Source organism: Pteropus vampyrus, unplaced genomic scaffold, assembly GCF_000151845.1.
Source record: "Pteropus vampyrus isolate Shadow unplaced genomic scaffold, Pvam_2.0 Scaffold286, whole genome shotgun sequence".
Classification (NCBI taxonomy): domain Eukaryota; kingdom Metazoa; phylum Chordata; class Mammalia; order Chiroptera; family Pteropodidae; genus Pteropus; species Pteropus vampyrus.
The window spans coordinates 1,825,006-1,844,749 of NW_011889067.1; the positions used below are offsets into that span (position 1 = coordinate 1,825,006).

Consider the following 19,744-nt stretch of genomic DNA (forward strand, 5'->3'; position numbering starts at 1 on the left):
TATTTATTTAACCAAATCCCTTTTAATAGATACTTAGATTGTTTATTGTTTTTCACTGTTATCAAAAAATAGTGCAGTATTAAATATCCTTGTACAGATATCTTTGGGCATTTGTGCAATTATATAGGATAAATTTCTAAAGTTAGACTTGCTGGGTCAAAGTGAATACATATTTTAGAGTTTTATTATGTCCTTTCCCATTTTTCTACTGGGTCGTGATAGTTAAGTACATTTCCTAAATATATGTGCCTATTTTGAGACCACTTTTGAAAGAACTCTGGTAGAGATACTGAGCCTGGGAAATGGCACTTACCAAGCCCTGTGCCAAATAATGTATCACCTTATCTGCTCGTAACCACTGGCTTTTGAGATAGAGTTAGTCCCATGAGAAAGTGAGCTTCAGAAAGGTTTTGTAACTTGCCCCCGACAGCACCAGTGTGGTGGCAACAGCAGCAGTGGTAGGTGGAATGGTAGTGCTATTTAGAGATAGCATTTCTCTAGCACTTACCATGTGCTACTGTCTTAAGTACTTTACATATGTCATATCATTTAATCTTCACAACTAAAAGATGCTACTATCACTCATTTTACAGAGAAGGAAAATGAAATACAGAGCTGGTAAGTGGCAGAGCCTGATGGAACCCAGCTTCTTCAGATTTCAGAGTCCATGTCCCCTGCACTGTACCAAGATGATTCTCAGTGAAAAAATGAAACTTAAACCTAGTGTGTCCATTTGTGATTTTAAGCAGAACCTATATCAAGTTAGGTCCAAACATTTTAATAAGTATGAAAGTCCTAAACACTTAGCAGCCATTTGGAAAATATAACTCATAACTAGGAGAAAAATTTTTTAAATTTTATTCTTAACTAACCACAATTGTTTACAAATGGAAAGTATGTACATGTCATTCTCAAAACTTGGAATCAGATTGGATACCACCACCCTCATTTATTCTCTGCTTCTCATTGATTCTCTGGAGGTACTTGTTTTTTTCAAGAATTGCCAAAAATTCAGCTTCACAAAGATGTCATTGAAAGGAATGTAGCACACCAAGAACTAGCTCAAATTAGTAGATTGTGTGATGCTCAACAGATGTCAGGTATTGCTGTGTCTCCCGAAAATATGAAATACCCTGCTAGTGCCCTGTGAGTTCACTGCAGCACCCTGGGCTCCTTGGCACACAGTTTGAGAACCACTGCCTTAATCACTGTGACCCCAAATACTCAGGGAGGTGCGTGGCTCACTAATTAGTTCCATGCTCTGCTTTCTTTGGCTGTTGAGCACATGCTTGTCTGATAAATATAGTAAACATAATGCAAATCATCATTGGGAATAACAAAAATTTACAAAAAAAAATTTCATGTACTCCTGACAATGTACATTTATACCTATAAAGCCAAAATTTTGAGGGATGAACATAAATATTCAATTAATTATAATACAGAATGAAGTCACGTTGATACATATGCTATTAATTTTATTTCATTTAATATTTAAAGCTATATGAATCTATTCTAAATCTTTCTGTGATAGTCTCTTATATTTTTCTGCTCTTATAAGTATATTTTGCTATGTTCTTCATCTCTTTTAGTGGAAAAAGATGGAAACCATCATACGAAAGAGACTCACTTCAATAATTTGTATAGTATGGTACATTACTGTGAAAATATAACAGAATGCAGGAGAATACAACTTTTGGCTTACTTTGGGGAAATTGGATTTAATCCTGATTTTTGTAAGAAATACCCAGATGTTTCTTGTGATAATTGCTGTAAAACAAAGGTAAAATAAGAAAGTTTTAAATTCTTTGTAAGGAAATTGCCAAGATTTTTTATTCTCTTAATTTACAAAAGTTAAATGACAGTAGTAGCCCTCAAGGGATTAGACAAGGGAAAGAAGGCTTCCTCCCTATAGTAGTTTATTGCTCAATTTTTTTTTTTAAACACCCACAGCACCTGGTATTCCTAGGTGGTATCCCATCCAAGTACTAACCAGGCCTGACCGTGCTTAGCTTCTGAGATCAGTCTCTATAGTAGTTTAGGATAGAAACATTTTAATATTCTGTGGAATATCTTTAGAATTAGAAGCCCATAAAAAATATACTGGATCTATCCAAAATACTTAGGTTGTATATATACACTGATGGTTATGGGATTTTAGAAATATCGTTAATCTGTAAATATTCAAAAAATCCAACATGGGCAGATAGAATATTTTTAGTTCAACTCTAATCTGTACTGAAAGACCTCATTCTCAAAAGAAGTAAAATAACTAACTGATGTACAGTGTGTTTGGATTCAGATCAATTAGATTACTCTATAAATTGGTTTTTTGAAAAACTAAAGAATAATGGCAATAGCTTCTGTATGAGTTTGCTATCAGATGTTCTAAAAAAACCTTGAGAGGTAGTTAAATTTAATTATTGGACACTTTATTGTACCTATTATGATAATTCTATGTTTAAATGTCTACTGTACTTTCCAGTTTCACACTTGATATATTACTTGAAATGTTCGTGTAGGGTGCTGGGCATTCACAAATGAACGAGGTGTGAGCAAATTCATAGACTGGAGGGGAGTTACATATATGTATTAATATCATCATACAATGTGGTCAGTGTAGTTACAAAGATACATAGCACTAGCCAGAGCAAAGGTGACTGTGACTTACTCTCTCGGGATGGAATCTGCGGACTCATGGCCATCTCCACTCACTGTACCTCACTCTGCAGACATTGCTAATCAGGTCCTTCATTCAGTAAGTATTTATCGAGTGACTGCTTTATGACAGGCACTGTTCTAGGAGTTTGGGATACATCACTGAACAAAACATAAAGATCTCTGCCCTTAAAGAGCTTACATCTAGCAGAGGGAGGCTGAGTACAAATAATATACATAATAAGCACATGTTAAGAGGTAAGAACTGTGGTGAAAAGCACAGCAGTGCAAGGAGTCAGGGCTAATGGATGGAATGTGGAATGCAATATTAGATAACGTAGTCCAAGGAAGTCTTATTGTGAAGGCGATGCCTGAGCAAAACCTTGAAGAAGGGAGTTAGCTGAGCAGCTCTCTGGATATGGGCATTCTTGGCTGAAGCCAAGAACAAAGGTGCTGAGGTAGGGACGGGGGTGGGGGGGCATGCCTATTTGAGGTATAGTAAGGGAGACTGTAGCTGAACAACGAGTTAGAGAAAAGGTAATGGCAGACCAGAGCAGTAGCTGGAGGGCTCCGTAACTGAAAGAAAGGAGTGACCCTCAGCCGAAATGTTTAGGGAAGGCTGTCTGGCAGGGATGTTCATATTGAGTTATTGTGTCTCTTGGATCCAGGAATTCTGAAAAGAGGCTGGTGGTTATACATTTGGGAGTGGTTAGCTTATAGATGGTAATTAAAGCCATGAGAGTAGATGAAATCTCCAGGGGTGTAAGTTTAGACAGAAGAAAACCAAAGACATTAAGAGATTGAGGAAAAGAGAAAGAACTAGGAAAGGAGACCAAGAAAGAGCTAGTGAGATCAAAGGAAAACCAAGAAAACTAAGTGTTTCAGGGAGGAGGGAGTGCTAACTAGACAAGTGCTGCTGCTAAGTCAAGTACAATAAGGACAGAGAATTCACCACTGGAGTTAGTACCGCAGAAAGCATGGTGACTTTGACTTGACCAGTTTCAGTAGAGTAGAGAAAAATTGGAGACAGTGAATGCTTCAAGGATGAACAGAGAAATGAAACAGTAGCTGACAGAGAAGTGGGGTCAAGAAAAGACATAAACATTTGTATGCAGATAGGAATGTTCCTTCAGGGGATGAAAAACTGATGTGTATGGAGAGGGGGAGAATTGCCGAAGCAATGTCCTTGAGCAGACGAAGAGCTTGGGGTCTAGTATGTAAGCAGAGAGATTGGCTTGCTTGGGTAGTTCATCTCTAATAACAGGAAAGATGAGAAAATACGGGGCAGATGCTGGTGGTAGGTGTAGTGAAGCAAGTTTGTGAAATCTCTCATTCTGATTGCGTCAGTTTTCTCAGTGAAGTAGGAAGCAAGGTTGTCAGCCGATAGTCAGGATAAGAGAAGGGATTGAACAGAAAGAAGAAAGTATGACACAGTCATCTAGGACAGGGATCAGCAGACTTTATCTTAAAGGGCCAAAGAGTAAATATTTTAAGTTTTGGGGCCTTAGAATCGTAATCCCTGCCATAACTACTACTCAGTTCTGCTGTTTTAGCCCCAGAGCAGACATAAACATAAGTGCATAAGTTTTCCATGGCTGTGTTCCAATAAAATTTGATTTATGAAAAACTAAGGATGTATGATGGTTACCTGGTAGCATTAAGGGTCTGCTTGAGGTTTATGGCCATGTATTAAAAGTGCAAACCATCAACGTGGTTGTATGTGTTTCTCAAGCCATGTTCAGCTACGAAGGTACAGGCATGGATGGTGGAGAACTGCATCTAATGCGTTTTGTCAGACAATGTGATGAAGTGACCTAAGGGCAAGGCAGCTGAAAGTTTATAAAAGGCAGTAGTGTAATGATTGGCTGTGGAATTCAAACTGAGTTAGAACATCTAAGGATGAAGTTCAGCGGATAGGCAATTCCAGTGGATTGTTGGAGTGAAAATACTAGATGGTGTGAATTGGAAAGGTAGGAGGTAGTGGTCAGAGAATGAAGGGTTGCCATTATTAATTAGGCAAAGGTAGTGGGTGTGACAATGGGAGTGAGTGGCTGAGGTATGTGGAAGACAGGATCATTGCAGCAGAGGAGATTAAGATGCTGAAGGCCAAGATATAGAAGAATCATTTCTGTGTGCTAAGTCACCAAGAAGTAAGGCAGGGATGACGGAGAGAGTGACAGGGCACTCTTTCGTGATGATTATAGATAGAACCTCAGAATTAGTACTAATTATTTGTGTAAGACAAGAAACCTATTAGTCTTCAAGTTATTGGAATATAGCAGATGAAAAACGGATTAGAAGATGGAGGAACTAACTGCATATTTAGAAGGACAAAATTGTGATACAGCTTTTGAGAACTTCAGGTGGTTAATATTAGTTCATAGAGAACTACGATAGATTAAAGCAGAGAGATCACATAGTAATGGGGGGCTTTAGAAAATAGGCAGAGTTTGGAGACACCTGAGGGGAATGAGAAAGGGAACGGACAGAAAATAATAAAAAGAATTGACTGTGACACCAAATGCCCAAAAGAGATTAGAACTCGTAAATTTGCTTGCTTTTCATCCTGGGATTCAGTATTCAGTGACAGAGCACTGTTCAAGGAAGTATGAAGGTTCTTGTTTTGTTTTTTTTTAAAGAATATTCTTTAGGGTACTATCAGATAATTGAAAGACAAGATGTATGTGTGTGAGACATAGTAAAATAGATATAGTAGAGTGCTAATTGTTCTAGACACAAGGCTAATATAAGAACTTAGAAAAGAATAATAAACATCTGGAACTTCCTTGGTTTTTGGTCTGAAAATAGTTTATTATGGTTTAATATTACAGTTAGAATTAAACCTTAGCTATCTTGGTATCATTATCTTAATTATAGTGGAAGATAATCTCTTTTTATTTATAGGATTATAAGACACGAGATGTGACTGATGTTACAAAAAACATTATAAGATTTGTTCAAGAACATAGTTCATCACAAGGAACAAGAAATATAAAACATGCAGGTCCTTGTGGGAGATTTACTATGAATATGCTTGTCGACATTTTCTTGGGTAAGTCAACTGATTTGTTATATATATAAAACGTCTGTTCACATTGTATCCGTTGAAATTGAACATCTAAAGAATTCATTATGTACATAGAAAAAATCTCTTTTGTGTATTTTCTTGCAGAACTTAAGGATTTCAGAGTAAAACCTTTTCAAGTAATGAAAAAATCAGCTTTAACAAATTATGCCAATTATTGTTATAGAATTTATAAGTCACTAGGATAAGGAGTTCTCACATACCAAAAAAAAGTCATAAAGCTTATACAGTTTCATCTGAGTGAGTGGAATATAACTTGCTTAGGGAATTACCCATTGACTGGCTTTCAGTTCAAGATGGCAGCGTGAGCATAAAAGTATCTCTTTTTTTTTTTTTTTTGCTTGAGCCCTTGTTAAAATAATGGTAAGGAAGTAAATTGAGGAATTAAATCCATAATGGCAAGGAGAACCAGAGAGAGACCATCATCAGAGTACAGAGTTTTTTAAAATCTTTTAGGAAATGGAGAGAAGCATATTGACAAGTGGAATTAAATGCAGTAAACCACAATGCAAAATAAATGTAGGAGAGAACTGTAGCAGAGGAGGGACTATCAACCAGGCAAAACCCTATTATCAGTATGCTTAAAGTCTCGAGGTCCAGAGAGTGGGAGTGAAAGCAGGGGACGCAAAAATAGGAGGGGGCAGTTAAAAGAGTATGCCCACAGAAGAACTGCATAGAATACCAGCCTGGCACTGATTCTGGAACTTATAAAACTGCCTAAAGACAAGAAAGGCAACTGAGAGACCAGATCCCCCTAAGTGGCATTTGAGGGCCACCCAGCCCACCTAAAGTCTGGTCCCACCTACTTACTCTAAAGCAAACCTGATAACTGGATATCCCCATTCATGGGAGGAATTTGGAGAGAAATAGATCTAGATATAAAATAACAGAGGAAATGTACCTAAAAAGTTTAACCTGGACCCTGAAGGTTTTATATAAATCGACAATCAAGAGAAAGACCGAATAAGTGGAGTACTTGACCCTGGGGATAGAGATAACTTAGAAAATAGACAATAGCTAATAATAGAACGTTATGGAAAAGAAAAACGAATGAGAAATAACTATTAAAAGTTTTAAATGGTTGACAGTAAATTTAGTGGAAATGTTGGAAGATAAAGTCTAGGAAGTCTAAGACCTGAACAAAAAAAATATATGGAAAATAGAGAAAAAACATAGATCAGTTCTTAAGAGATATGAAATCTGAAAAATTTTTTGAAATGGAAAATAGAGGGAATTATCAAACCAAAGATATAAGAAAATTTCCCAGCGTGAAAGAGAAAAAAGCTTTCAGATTAAAATGCCCACTGAATGCCAAATCAGATGCTTTATAAGATGAGATTTAAGAATACCAAGACTAAAGAGATATTGGGGATGAAAAACTTCCTCTACCCTGTTATATTTAGTATTTGGGGGCCTGCAAATTAAACTGGCGAAAGACAGATTTAATCACGTATGGAAGGGAGTTCACAGAAAAATGTAACTCAGAGGGGCAGTTAGACTTTGGGGCTTGTGTACCATCTTAACAGGGGAGGATGAGAGGGGAAAGGACACTTAGAAGATAAATGATTTTTTGGAAAGATAAATGGGCCCTTAAGAGAATAGATAGGAGGGAGATATGATAGCTTTTGTGGCAACGTCTATTTAAATGTGATGTGGAGACTTCTCATCTCCAGTGATAAGACTCAGTCTTCCTGGTGGCTCCCAGGGAGGGGATTTATGACAGTTGAGTTCTTTAGGGGATCTGTGCTATCTGGCAGGTAAGAGATTTTTATATCACCATGGCACATTCTGGACCCCTTCATCACTAATCTCGAAAGCTTTGGAATGCAAAAACAGAAACCAAAACCAAACTGGCATCAGATTAATATCAGCAACCCTGGAGACTAGAAGGCAAAGAAAGTGAGTGCACATCATAAACAAAGGAAGTGACCTAAGGGTCCAGTGAGAAGAAGTCCCAGAAACACAGCTATGCGGCAGGTTTAGTAAACATTCTGTGTAGATTGTAACAGAAAGTCAAGAAAAATGGGTCCCAAGCAAAATCGAGCTAAAGTATAAGAATAAAGAAATGAAATTTTTTACTGATGACAGTGAACACAAATATTACTTCTTAAAAAAAAAAAAAGGAGAAAGGCACTTAGAAACTCCAGGGGAAAGAATAGACAGGAGAGCCAAGGTCCAATGTAAAACAAAGGAAATTATTACACAATTTTGAGTAATTGACAAGATCTACCAAAAAATAATCCATTTGTCTAGATCCAGTAAACATCTTTCTTAGGGTTGTACAAGATGACATTCCAAGTGAGGAAGGAAACTTGTCGTAAACACCGTTGATTAGCTACAACGGTTGAAGTCAAACTTGTCGTAAACACCGTTGATTAGCTACAACGGTTGAAGTCAAACTTGTCGTAAACACCGTTGATTAGTACAACGGTTGAAGTCAACGAATAGCCTTAAACATGGTTAGAGAACAGGACAAGATATAGGTGCTAATCTTGATGACATAAAAATTAAAATACAGTAAATAAAAATAAAGGAAAGGAGTACACAGAAGGCCTGGAATGCTGATAACCTACATAGAGTGGAGGGTGAGTGGTCAGCGGTTCCATCTAAAGCTACAGAATTATTGAATAGATGAACCAGTATTATATAACTAGCAAAACTGGGGGCAGGGTAAAGTGACAAGAGTGGTGTGAATGAGATAAAGCCTCATCTTTCATAGCTGGGGCATGGTCAATAGATGAATGTCAGGTGGTGCCTGGCTAGTGGAATGACAGCAAGGGTTAGGGCTCAGTGTGGAGGTAACCACAAGGACCGAAATCAAAAGCTGTCTTGGAAAAGGGAAGTGAGGCTGGGGAGGGCAAGGTGGGACAGAGGAATGTTGCATAAGAGTGATACACAATCAGTCTACATTGCAATATGTAGAAAATCAAAAAATACAAATAACTCTAGAAATAACTGCTAATATTTTAATGGGTGTTTGCTCACAATCACGTATTTATCATATTGTACATATATCATTTTTACATAACAAGATATAAGCATTTTCTTAATTTTTTATTTTCAAGTAGTTTTTAATTATATTTTAGCATAGTGATGAAACGTATCTAAATGATCTTATTTTAGGGCATATTTTTCTATTGTAAATCATGGTGTGTTAAATAGTCTTTTAAATACACATTTAACTGTATCTCTGATTCTACCTTTCATTTAGGTACCTAAAAAGATTACTAAATCAAACATTTTTATGACACATTTTTCATTTCTCATTAGCTCTTTTATGTTTTTAAGAAAACTGTTTCCTCCAGCTTTCTTAGTTATCCTCACTCCAGGGTTGGTCCACATCGCCGAGCTCACCATTACCAGAGCAGTAGTCCTGTAATGTGACATTCAGGGATAGAAATCACTTGAAAGAACAACTTAAATCATTCAACATATATGACCAGAAATCATCTGAAATTTATAATAATGTAGTTATTTGGACCTCTTAAAATAGAGCTAAAGCTTTACAAAGTAACTTAATTCTGATCATCAGTGTCACAAGGCTTCCTGACTAGATTGTTGTAATAAAATAGTGTTTACAGTGCAGACATTAGTAATTAGAGGAGCTGGATGTGAAACCAGAGATCCAGCCCAGTGTGGTGTCCTCAGCCAGCAAGGGGAGGAGGGAAGTGTGCAGTCTTGAGTAGTGTACTTTGGTCTGGAATTTCTGGAGGCTTCATTTGTGAGGGTGACAAAGAGTTTGGACTTAAATACTTTGATTATAAACGAGTGGTGATCTCAGTATAGAACCATAGATAGTATTTATAAAATTGATCGTCAAAATTTTTTTGTAACGAGATTAGTAATACACAGTTATCCTAATGGAGCACAGTGATGTGAAGCTGTTAAAAGTTTACATAAACTCTTTCTTTGATTTCTTTGCTCTGATATAATTTCATAAGCTATAAATGCAACATCCAAAATGATAAACTTTAATCTGCTGCTGTTTTTCATAAATGCGTGTTATAAAAAGGTGAGGAAAAGTACATAGAACCATAGAAATTTTAGAATTTTACTCATAGATATTCTCATTTTATGGAAATGAGTATCTGTGCCATGGGTTTTCCTGTGGAGTAGATTTTTCTGTTCCATTTATCCAGACCTACCCATAAATTACTTTTTAAGCTTCTTCTATTAGAGGTTTATGATGTACCTACATTTACTGATCTAACTTCTTATACCTTCTCCCCAGGGAGTAAGAGTGCAAAAATTCAGTCAGGGTTGTTTGGAAAGGGGTCTACATATTCACGACACAATGCCGAAAGACTTTTTAAAAAGCTGATACTCGACAAAATCTTGGATGAAGACTTATATATCAATGCCAACGACCAACCAATTGCCTATGTGATGACTGGAAGTAAAGCCCAAACTGTACTAAACGGGCATTTAAAGGTACGGTATTTAAAATGTTTATTTTATTATTTCACAATGAGTGGACAAAAACATATTACCACAAATTAAACTGTCTTTTCCAAAGCTTCTGGATGCTGAATTTATTTATACTGTCCTATATGAATATATCTGTTCCTCTTAATTTGGGAAGAGATCTTAAAATTGAACTCAAGTAATATAATACCTCTCAAAATGAATTTAATGGGTTATCAGATCACTAAATTGTTTGCTAAATAAACATTTATCAAGAAGTTAGTCTTTGCTAGACCCTTAAGGTATAAAGGTGGACAGAGCCATAACAGAAATAAAAAACCAAACAAAAAAAATACACAGTTAAGCATTAAGTAAAGCCTCTATTTGGATGCAAGTATGCATACACCCACTCTGATGATCTCTTTCTCTCTCACAAAGGTAGACTTTATGGAAACGGAAAATTCCAGCAGTATTAAAAAACAAAAAGCCTTGGTGACTAAGGTGTCTCAGAGGGAAGAGGTGGTTAAGAAATGTCTTGGAGAACTTACAGAAGTCTGCAAAGCTCTGGGAAAAGTTTTTGGTGTTCATTACTTTAATATCTTTAACACTGCTACTCTCAAGAAGCTTGCAGGTAGGTGTGTGTGAGTCATCTGTTACGTGGCATAAATTAATAGGCCAAAAATTAATCTTGCTAAAAAACTTCTTAAGTGTATAAATATATATCGGTCTTTTGTATTATTTTCATTTAACCTCTAAATTGAAAGTTCAGAAGCAATTTAAACTTATTCTTGACATAAAATATACTCTGTGAGATATATACAGTAATTTGTTATTTAGACAAATTTTATGCTTTTAATTTTATATTTTCCTCTAATGCTGGATGTTAGAATATGGATAATTGCAATCTTGAGCACCAGATGTCACTTAATGATTTTGTGTCCATTTTTTGCCTGCTTTTATGATGTTTAGCTATGCTGTGTACAAATGTCTTTGCAATGAAAAGCTAAAACATAATCTCCTTATGAAAAGAGATTATGTTTTATGTTTCTTTGAATCTGGGTCTGGCACACTTCTATGTGTTTAGTTAACAAATACTTGCTGACCTGAGTTATTTCTATAACTTCAGATAGTTCAGCCAGAATTCTAATAGTAAAGTCTCTGGAAAATAAGTTGTCCCATAGTTGACTGAGTAGTGTACATTACCTTCCATGGTCTTCCTTATAAAATTTCATAATCAATACCTTCTCTCTTTTCTATTCTCCTACCACCACAGGTCACTATGGTACTTCATCAACTCTAAGATGCCATCTATTTTATGAACTATTAAGAAAGAAAAAATTCTGCTGATTAAACTGTTAACAGTGCTTGTATTGAAAAAATTGTTTTGACTTATTTAGATACAGATTTTTATCATATATAACTGCACACACATGAAGAATGCATAAAATCAAAGTGAGTTAATTTAGGTACTTGTAAAAATTCACGTTCAAAGCCTGACTCTTCCGAATAATTTTTTGACTCAGTTGTCCATGTCTTTGTTTTTCCTCATATTGCTGAGAATGTTAGTGATACAACCTTTTTAGTGTGTTCCACCCTTTTCCCAAATATTTTAATCAAAACCCTGTCACCCATTCTGATTTGGTGGTGATGTGTTCTTGATAATAGCACGAAGTGTCAACGGAAGTTTACACATCAGATGTAACACTGCTTTATCCACTTTAGGCATCTTTTTTTTTTAAGTCATGTAAAGCACTGGTTGTTGCTTGCAAGAAACTATGGAATTGTGGTCATTTCCTCAAAAACAGATACTTGTTTTATTAATGTCAAATTTATTCCCCATTACTCTGTTTCTGAGGTTTTCTGCATTTACAGTTACTTTTTCAACACTAATCACAGTTTAGTCTCTTGATAGACATTTCATGTGACATTTAAACTCAGCAAATAAGGAACCATCACTGCAGTCACACTGTAGACATGTTGACAGTACTAGTAGTTGTGACTAAGTTCTCACATGCACAGGCAGTAACAACCGCAGTACAGCTACCATTCAGCCATCAGCACTTGTAAGATATATCCTGACCACAGGAAAGCCAAACCATGAAAAAGTGTCTTAGAATTGATGAAATGTAGGCTTTTGTTCCTCAGCTATTAGTGTGATTTCTTAACTGTTCTTAACTCGAGAGATGAACATGATATGCATTTTAATCTTTCAAAAACTCTGCTAAAACTTCAGCAGCTCTCCAGATAAAGTGCAAAGTCTATCAAGGATCTGCATTTCTACTTGCCTTTCTCACTTATCTTCCACTAGCCCTCTCCTTAAACCTTCTGTTCTGTCCCACAGGTCTGTTCCTTTTCTTTTAAACATAGAAATGATGTGAAAGTCACAGATTCGAAACCCACCCTTTGCCCAAGGCTAATACGTAGGAATTACTACTCCCTCACTCTCCATAGCCAGTGCATCAGCGACTCCTACAGACTCGCCTCCAAAACACATCCGAATCAATCTTTTCTCCATCTCTACTTCTGCATCCTAGTTCACTGCATCCTCGCTTGCTCCTCTGGCCTCCCAGTTTCTACTCTTTCCCTTACAGTCTATTTTCCATACAGCAGCCAGAGTGATCTTTAAAATGTCAGGCTTGTCCACACTGATGCAGTCTGTATGCAGAAGTTTCAACGGCCTACTCATTAAAGTCAGAATACCCACTTCACCTCACATGCAGAAAGACAGGGAAGAATGGGACTGGGTTGGGGGGGATGTAAAAATTCCTTTCTGAGGAGGATATACGAGTCTAGAGGAGCTGGAAATATGAATGCATTCGCCATGGTCTTCGTTGTGAGGACAGAGTAAGGTCTGGTTAAACTCTGAGATATGCTGCATAGGTCCTCCCTCTGGTGTCCTCCACGTCCTGTGTTCTCGCCCCTTCTCTGCCCTGACTTAACACACCTTTGCTGCTGGAATTGGTTGATGGGCTCCTGCCCTCTGGGCCTGTCTGCCGCCTCTGTTGGCACCAACAGCCTTGTAGAAAATTAGCCCATGTGCCCAGTGCTCTGCAGTTAGTTGGCACTTAACAGACATGTGCTGAATGGATGAATGAGCACGAATTCAGTGGGTTTTCTATGGGTGGTAATTTAAATTCCTAATTTTATGTCCATGCACAGAATCTTTATCTTCTGATCCTGAGGTTTTGCTTCAAATTGATGGTGTTACTGAAGACAAACTGGAAAAATATGGTGCAGAAGTGATTCCAGTATTACAGAAATACTCTGAGTGGACATTGCCAGGTTCAGTATATAGCCAAATAAGTATTTTTTAATAGCTTGTTTTAATGTTAAGTGATGCATCTCACCAGATTAGAATTCTGTGGGTACCGGGTTGTATTCATGCTTCCTACACCTTGTCACACTGACACTCAAGCGCTCTGGGCAGCCCCCACTGGTGTGCCAGGCACCTCTTAGAGGACACTGGTGCTTAGGTCCCTGGGTGATGCCAGCTACTGAACCTAATAGAACCCAAAGGGGGACCCTTTAGCCCAGGAGTTGGTGGTTCTGTTAAGGCAAATGCCCGAGGAGTCAGGAGCACTGGGTGCAGATCCCAGGACTGCCACCAACTCGTTCTGTGGTCCTTGGCAGGCCATAAATAACCACCCTCTTTGTGCTTCAGTGTCCTTATCTGAGGAAGGAACATGATATCTGACAAGCATGTCTAAAGATAAAATTCAAGTGTGGAGTTTAGATATTTTGGAAGAATGAACGTGGATTGCTAGATGATCTTATCAGCCATTGAAAGACTCTGCCCAAGTGAGTCATCATTAGCCGATGTTCCCAAAGGTTACATTAGGCCTGTCACGAAGACCTCTAATTACAAACCTTGTCACTGAGCTACAGAAAGCACTGACTAAGGGAAAATCGAGAACAAAGAAAGATGTTGTAGGAGACAGGACAGGTGCAAAAGTCTCATCGCCTCCTCTAACATACTGCTGCACGATAAGACTCAACAGGCTAAGATCAATGTTTTTCCTGTTTTTGTAAGGCACCACGGTGGGGGATTTTTCTAGAGGCTAATGGTAATGGTAAACAGGCTGAGAAATGAGTGAGCATGTGTTTCAAGTCCTGTCTGTTCATAATTGTTTTTTATCCATTAACAAAATGCTGAAAAGTAGGGTTTTCCTAAATTCCTGTGCATGGTTATTATTCTGTTGAAAGCCTTGCTTTGGCTACACTGACACTCTCTCGGTGGGAACATGTTTGTCTAGTACAGTAACTTGTTCGGAAGGGATTTTCCCACATCAGACAGGGCTGCTCTGTGGAAACAGCCAGTGTGGTAATGGTCGCTGCCACTACTCACAGGCACTGTGCCAAGAGCTCTGCCTATTTTGTATCACTCAATCCTCACAGCACCCATTTCACAGATGGAAATGGGTGAGGCTTTTTCATGTCCCCAAGGTCACACAGCTGGTATGACAGCGCCCTTCGCCCCAGCTGTAGTGCCTCCCTGCATGAACCAGTGTTGTGAACCAGTGTTAGGGGGACAGAGTCCTTTGTGCTCTTCCTACCAGGCAGCATATCCCGTGGGTGAACCAGACCAGTCAGGAAATACCTTCCTTCAGAAAATGGAGATGGACCACTGTTGACCTGTAGGGAGATTTCATGTTCTTTGCGTGCCTTGGGATGTAAATGCCTGTGAAAATGACCATCTTTTGTGGAAATGTGTGCTTTCATACAGACCTCTTTCCTGCTTTGTACGTGAAATGTTCACAACTATTATGCAAAGAGATGTTTTGTCTTTGAAGAATAAAATGTCTAGAATTTTCTGATACTCATTTACAAAGTAACTGTTGTTCAAAGGTGAGGTGCAGAACGTAGTTGGTTATGTTACTCTTATACTGAGTTATTTTTTCAGCTTGGCATTTATTTAATGCGTTATACTTAACAGGATTTACTGCCCAGGCAGTAGCAGGGATGCAGGCCATACACACTAGTATGAGTTAAACCTGACATCTCTAGTTAAGTTAAAGAGTATCACATATTTTTAAATAAATTCTGATCCTCTTGCTTTAAAAAATAAATAGTCACTGAGCACTTTGGGGCTTTGTGAAGTAAAAAAAGAAATGATCAGTTCTTGCGGAATTGTCAAGTCTGTGTGGCAAGAAGACGCCAGGAAAGCAGGTAGGTGTCGGCCGAACTGTCTCCTGTGTTGTGCGTCTCCATGTAGACTGACAGCACTGGGACCAGCAGGGTATTACCAGTAAGTGTCTGAATTTTCCATTTGTAGCTGAGGACAGTTCCCCACAAATGAGCCCATCCAGCAGCAGAGGGACTGGAAGAATTAGCTCTGCGGAGTTCTATGAGGAAACACCCATATCTTCTCACTACTTTGCAAATAAAGCCAGAAATGAAAGAAAGAGGAAAAGGATGCCAGCCTCCCACAGGTCTAAAAGGAGAAAAAGTGGTTTCGGTGATCTCAAGACAAAAGCGTAAGTTTTGAGACCTGTTCTGCAACGTGTAAGGGAGAAGAGTACAGAAGTATAACTGCTCCGGTTTGCTTTGAAGCATTTATTAAAATACACCATCGCTAACTGTTGCCTCTGCAATTAGTAGAGTGATTGTTAAGGTTTGATCTCAAGCAAAAACATTTGTTTCAGACTTTTAAAATACTTATTCCTGAGTTGATTATCACTAAAGTTTTCTAGTTTGTAAAAACTTCTCCAGTTTTGACCTTAACTTAGAAAAAAGACTTTTTTTGATAATTGCTCTTCTTAAGAGACTTTTCCACCTAAAATACTACATACTAGCTGAATAAGCAAAGAGGTTTGCTTCCTCCTTGCTTTTATGATTTCATCAGTACTTGCTACACTGCTTTTATTGCTGCAGAATCTACGGGCCTCCAGTCCTGGCCCTTCCCGAATACTAGGGAGAGCCCACCTCCCATCCTTTGCAGGGCAGCACAGGGGAGGCCACAGCAGGAAAACCAAAAGATGAGTCAGCCGGGCCTCTCTGGGGCTGTGTGAATGGTTTCCATCTTCCCTTTTCTACACGTGCCTGCCCCCTGGGCTGGGATACATCTGCTATGGGGCGCTATCTGCATACCCAGGAGGAACAAAGATAGCGTTGTCAGGTCCTGGGTGATAAACTGGGCAGCGTTCTTCATATGGCACTGTTTCTTTTCCTGTATTCTGCAAGAGCATCCTCTGTCCTTACCTTATAGGTAAGGTCTGGCAGGATCGTGACCATCCCATCAGTCTGGAGAATGTGGCCCTCAAATAACTGCAGGTTGTCACAGAAATGCGTACAGAAAAAGGGAAATAAGTCCTCAGTGAGCTCCTGCAAGCCCTTGTGTTTTTCTTTTGCAGTTTTTCTACCTCTTTCCTTCTGATTAATAAAAAGGAAAAATTGAGGGAAGAGAGGGGAAGGCAAATGTTACCAGATTGTCATTTTCTTGTTAATTCCATAAACAAACATCTTGTATGTGCTAATCCTTCTGCATGGTACAGAAATTACAGGCATTAGTAAATGTTAGTTTAATTTTGTGGTTTTTAATACGCAAGTGACCAGCAGATGTTCTTCAGTGGAGACATGTTATTTTCTTCATTTAGTTCTCTGTTTTGGGAAATATTCATTTCCTTAGGAGCCCACACAGAGTAGGAGTCCAGCCCCCTGGGGTTTATGATGAGGAAGTTGAGGTCTGGCCTGAGGAAGGCTTATGCCGGGCTGTCCCCAACCTGGTCTCAATTTCACAGGGAGTCTTGCACACTGACTCGCCCACACCTGCCCAGAGCACATTTCTGCACATTGTCCATGGAGATTCCTTAAAAATGATTATGATTGTCTCGTTTTTACTTGTTAGAGCAAACCATATTTTAGTGTTCTATTCATTGCCATCGGCTCCCTTATTCAGTTTTCACAACTTTTGTTTTTAAGAGTGAAGCACTTTGCCCTATGGCCTAGAACCTGTTCTAATAAGTAGGAAAGCTTACACTTGTTCCAAAGACAGTCCCAATTTTGATGCTAGTTTTTAATTAGCCTGTATATCTACGATGGAATTCTTCTCTAATCCCTGCTGACTAAAAACCAGTAAATTTCGTAACTTTTTTTTGCCCTTGTAATAGCCTCTTTGTATCAGTGCTTCACTCTCCTCATTTCCACTGAAGTTTCCCACAGTTTCCACTCTGCTCACCTGGTTGAGAGTCTCTGCACAAGGACAGAATAATTGTGGCTTTTTGCCAGGGTCCTTAACTCTCCACCCTGCCCTCAGAGCTTTACATCTTCAGAATAACACACAATGAACCAGTTGTGTTCCTGTTCTCTAAGTGGGAGTAAAATGGATGGCGTGGTGAGATGGAGGCTGCTGCTGGCAGATTCATTCTGTAAATCAGCATAAACAGGTTTTTGCTCGGGGCTTAATTTCTCTGCAGGAAATCAGGGTAGGGAAGTTTAGGGCTGCTTCTCTGTGGATTTAGCAGATCTCTGCCAGTTCTGCAGTAACACTGCCCTGAAGCAGGAGATTAACAATGTTGAGAAACCGCTTTTCACCTAGCCCCACCAGAATGTCATTAACACAGAGTGGTGGCCCCTGAATTCAGAGATGGTAGGCCACTTGCTTACCCCGATGCTATGGAATTAGTGTTGGGCATGAATTCAGCCTAGTTACAAAGCAGCAGGAAATAGTTGTGTAGGAAAAAGGCTTCTATAGAGAATGCAGCTTGCTGTTATCCTTATAAACATGCCAGCCCTATGAATTTTTTTTTTCCATTTTATTTTGGGGGGAGGAAAAACATAGCTGTTATCTCCAGGTCAGTGAGGGAAGTGAGGTGCTGGAAGGACTTTGTAATAGGCTCTGGGCGGAGCTTCTTCCCCGGTTTTAAAGGCACTGAGTGGGAGATGCAAGCGTATGGAATTGGGAGGAGTGTAGGCAAGCCAGCGAGGTGCTGGCAACATGGCTGTGACAGAGACTTGCCAGACCCGAGCCACTCAGCAGGCCTCCCCAGGGAACCACGTCTGCAGCCTTCCCCCAGCTGGGGCTGGGCATGGACAGGAAGAGGCTCAGCTCTGCCCTGCCCCACCTCCACTCACCCGGCCCTTTCTCTGGTCTGTGAAGCACAGTAATTCCAGAGTATCGATTGTCCCGGGCACTGGGGGCCTTCAAACAAGGTATTCTCACTTTCTTTATTTGGTCAGAACAGATCTGGGAATGTGGATCTGGGCTGTGTTGTCCGGAGGGAGGGGTCTGATGAGAGGCTGTGAAAGGCGTGGGCGGAGAGAAGGCACATGGGGTTTGGTCTCAAGTCACAGAATTCAGAAACAGTTCTGGACAATTTAGGGAGACACATTTGTCTGAAGGGCAGTAGTCCTTTACCTCTCGAATTGTAAAGGAAACTGACCTTACCCCCAGGGGTATTTAGAGGCAGAAAATGCATAGAGACGTATAAGACCAAGGAAAATCATGGGTTATATAGCTCCGTCAGGTTACGAGAAGACTATCCACTTTGCATTATATTTAACATTTCAATTTTCTTTGTCACATTTTAGGGGGTCCACAACATGCAGAAAGACATCTTCTAAAACTAAATCCTCTGGTGTATTCGGACCGAGTTCAGCTGTGCGTGGTTCTCAGGCAGCATCAGGAGCCAGTAGAAAATTGGGGCTCATGGCCCCACCAAAGCCTGTAAATAGACCGTTCCTCAGACCTTCATATGCATTTTCATAACAACTGAACCTCAATGTACAGAGATTTTATATCTTATTTGTCAGCATCTGACCATCTGTGAATATAAAGCTGTTAGTTTCATTATACCGTTTGTAATTTTTACCCGTCTCTATTAATATTTAAATAAATGCTTGGGGTGACAGTTCTTATTTTTAAAATAAACATTTTCTTTTGAATAAGCATCATTTGCTGCCACTGCAAGCTTTGTGGCTGTTGTTTCTGAGAACGTCTGAAGCAGCAGCTGAATCATCTCAGTGAGAGAAATTCTCAGCACGACATGAAACACAGAAGCTGAAGGAAAAGACATGCATGGGATGTTATGAAACTAAAACTTTCTGCAGAAGACAAAATTAGAAGACAAATGACAGAGAAAATAGGAAAAACATATGACAAAGGATTAATGTCATTAATCCTTTAATGATGTTAAATCATTAAGAAAAAAAGGATAGCCCAGTAGAAAAAAGGATGTGAATTGGCTCTTCTCAGAAGAAATAAAAATGGCACACAAACGTGGGAAATGCTCAATCTCCCTAGTTATAAATATAAATGAAAGCAATGAGATGCCATTTTTTTGCCCATCGAATTGTTAACACTGAATAACATCTCAAAGTCTGGGATCAATCAGCGAGAACATGGTCAGCTACTCTGTTGGTGAGAATATATTAGATGTTAGTGTAGTCCTTTAGTATTGGGGGGCCTTACTTTTCAACACCCTCCATTAATAGGCTGATTGGCCAGAAAGTCTTAAAGTAGAATTTTGGCACCTGTTTTCAGAGCTCTAGTACCTCATTTTTGGAGATATCTTGTCTCTTAGCTGTAGGTAATCTTAGTGACCTATTTGGGGCCCACTTCTCTCGACCTCACTCAAGAGGATAAAGCTGAGGAGGCCCTGC

The 19,744-nt window shown here is 39.0% G+C and overlaps 1 protein-coding gene across 1 annotated transcript in view; it reads left to right on the forward strand.

The window, feature by feature from the left end:
* The window catches only part of BLM (Bloom syndrome RecQ like helicase), a 58,600-nt gene extending 39,236 nt beyond the window's left edge, over positions 1–19,364 (forward strand). Inside the window, exons 14-20 of the mRNA XM_023520985.1 lie at positions 1,593–1,783; positions 5,563–5,710; positions 9,975–10,174; positions 10,586–10,778; positions 13,307–13,429; positions 15,420–15,621; positions 18,674–19,364. Coding sequence (XP_023376753.1) covers positions 1,593–1,783; positions 5,563–5,710; positions 9,975–10,174; positions 10,586–10,778; positions 13,307–13,429; positions 15,420–15,621; positions 18,674–18,851 — 1,235 coding nt within the window. The 3' untranslated portion in view covers positions 18,852–19,364. The remainder of the gene's footprint in view (positions 1–1,592; positions 1,784–5,562; positions 5,711–9,974; positions 10,175–10,585; positions 10,779–13,306; positions 13,430–15,419; positions 15,622–18,673) is intronic.
* Positions 19,365–19,744: the final 380 nt, after the last annotated feature.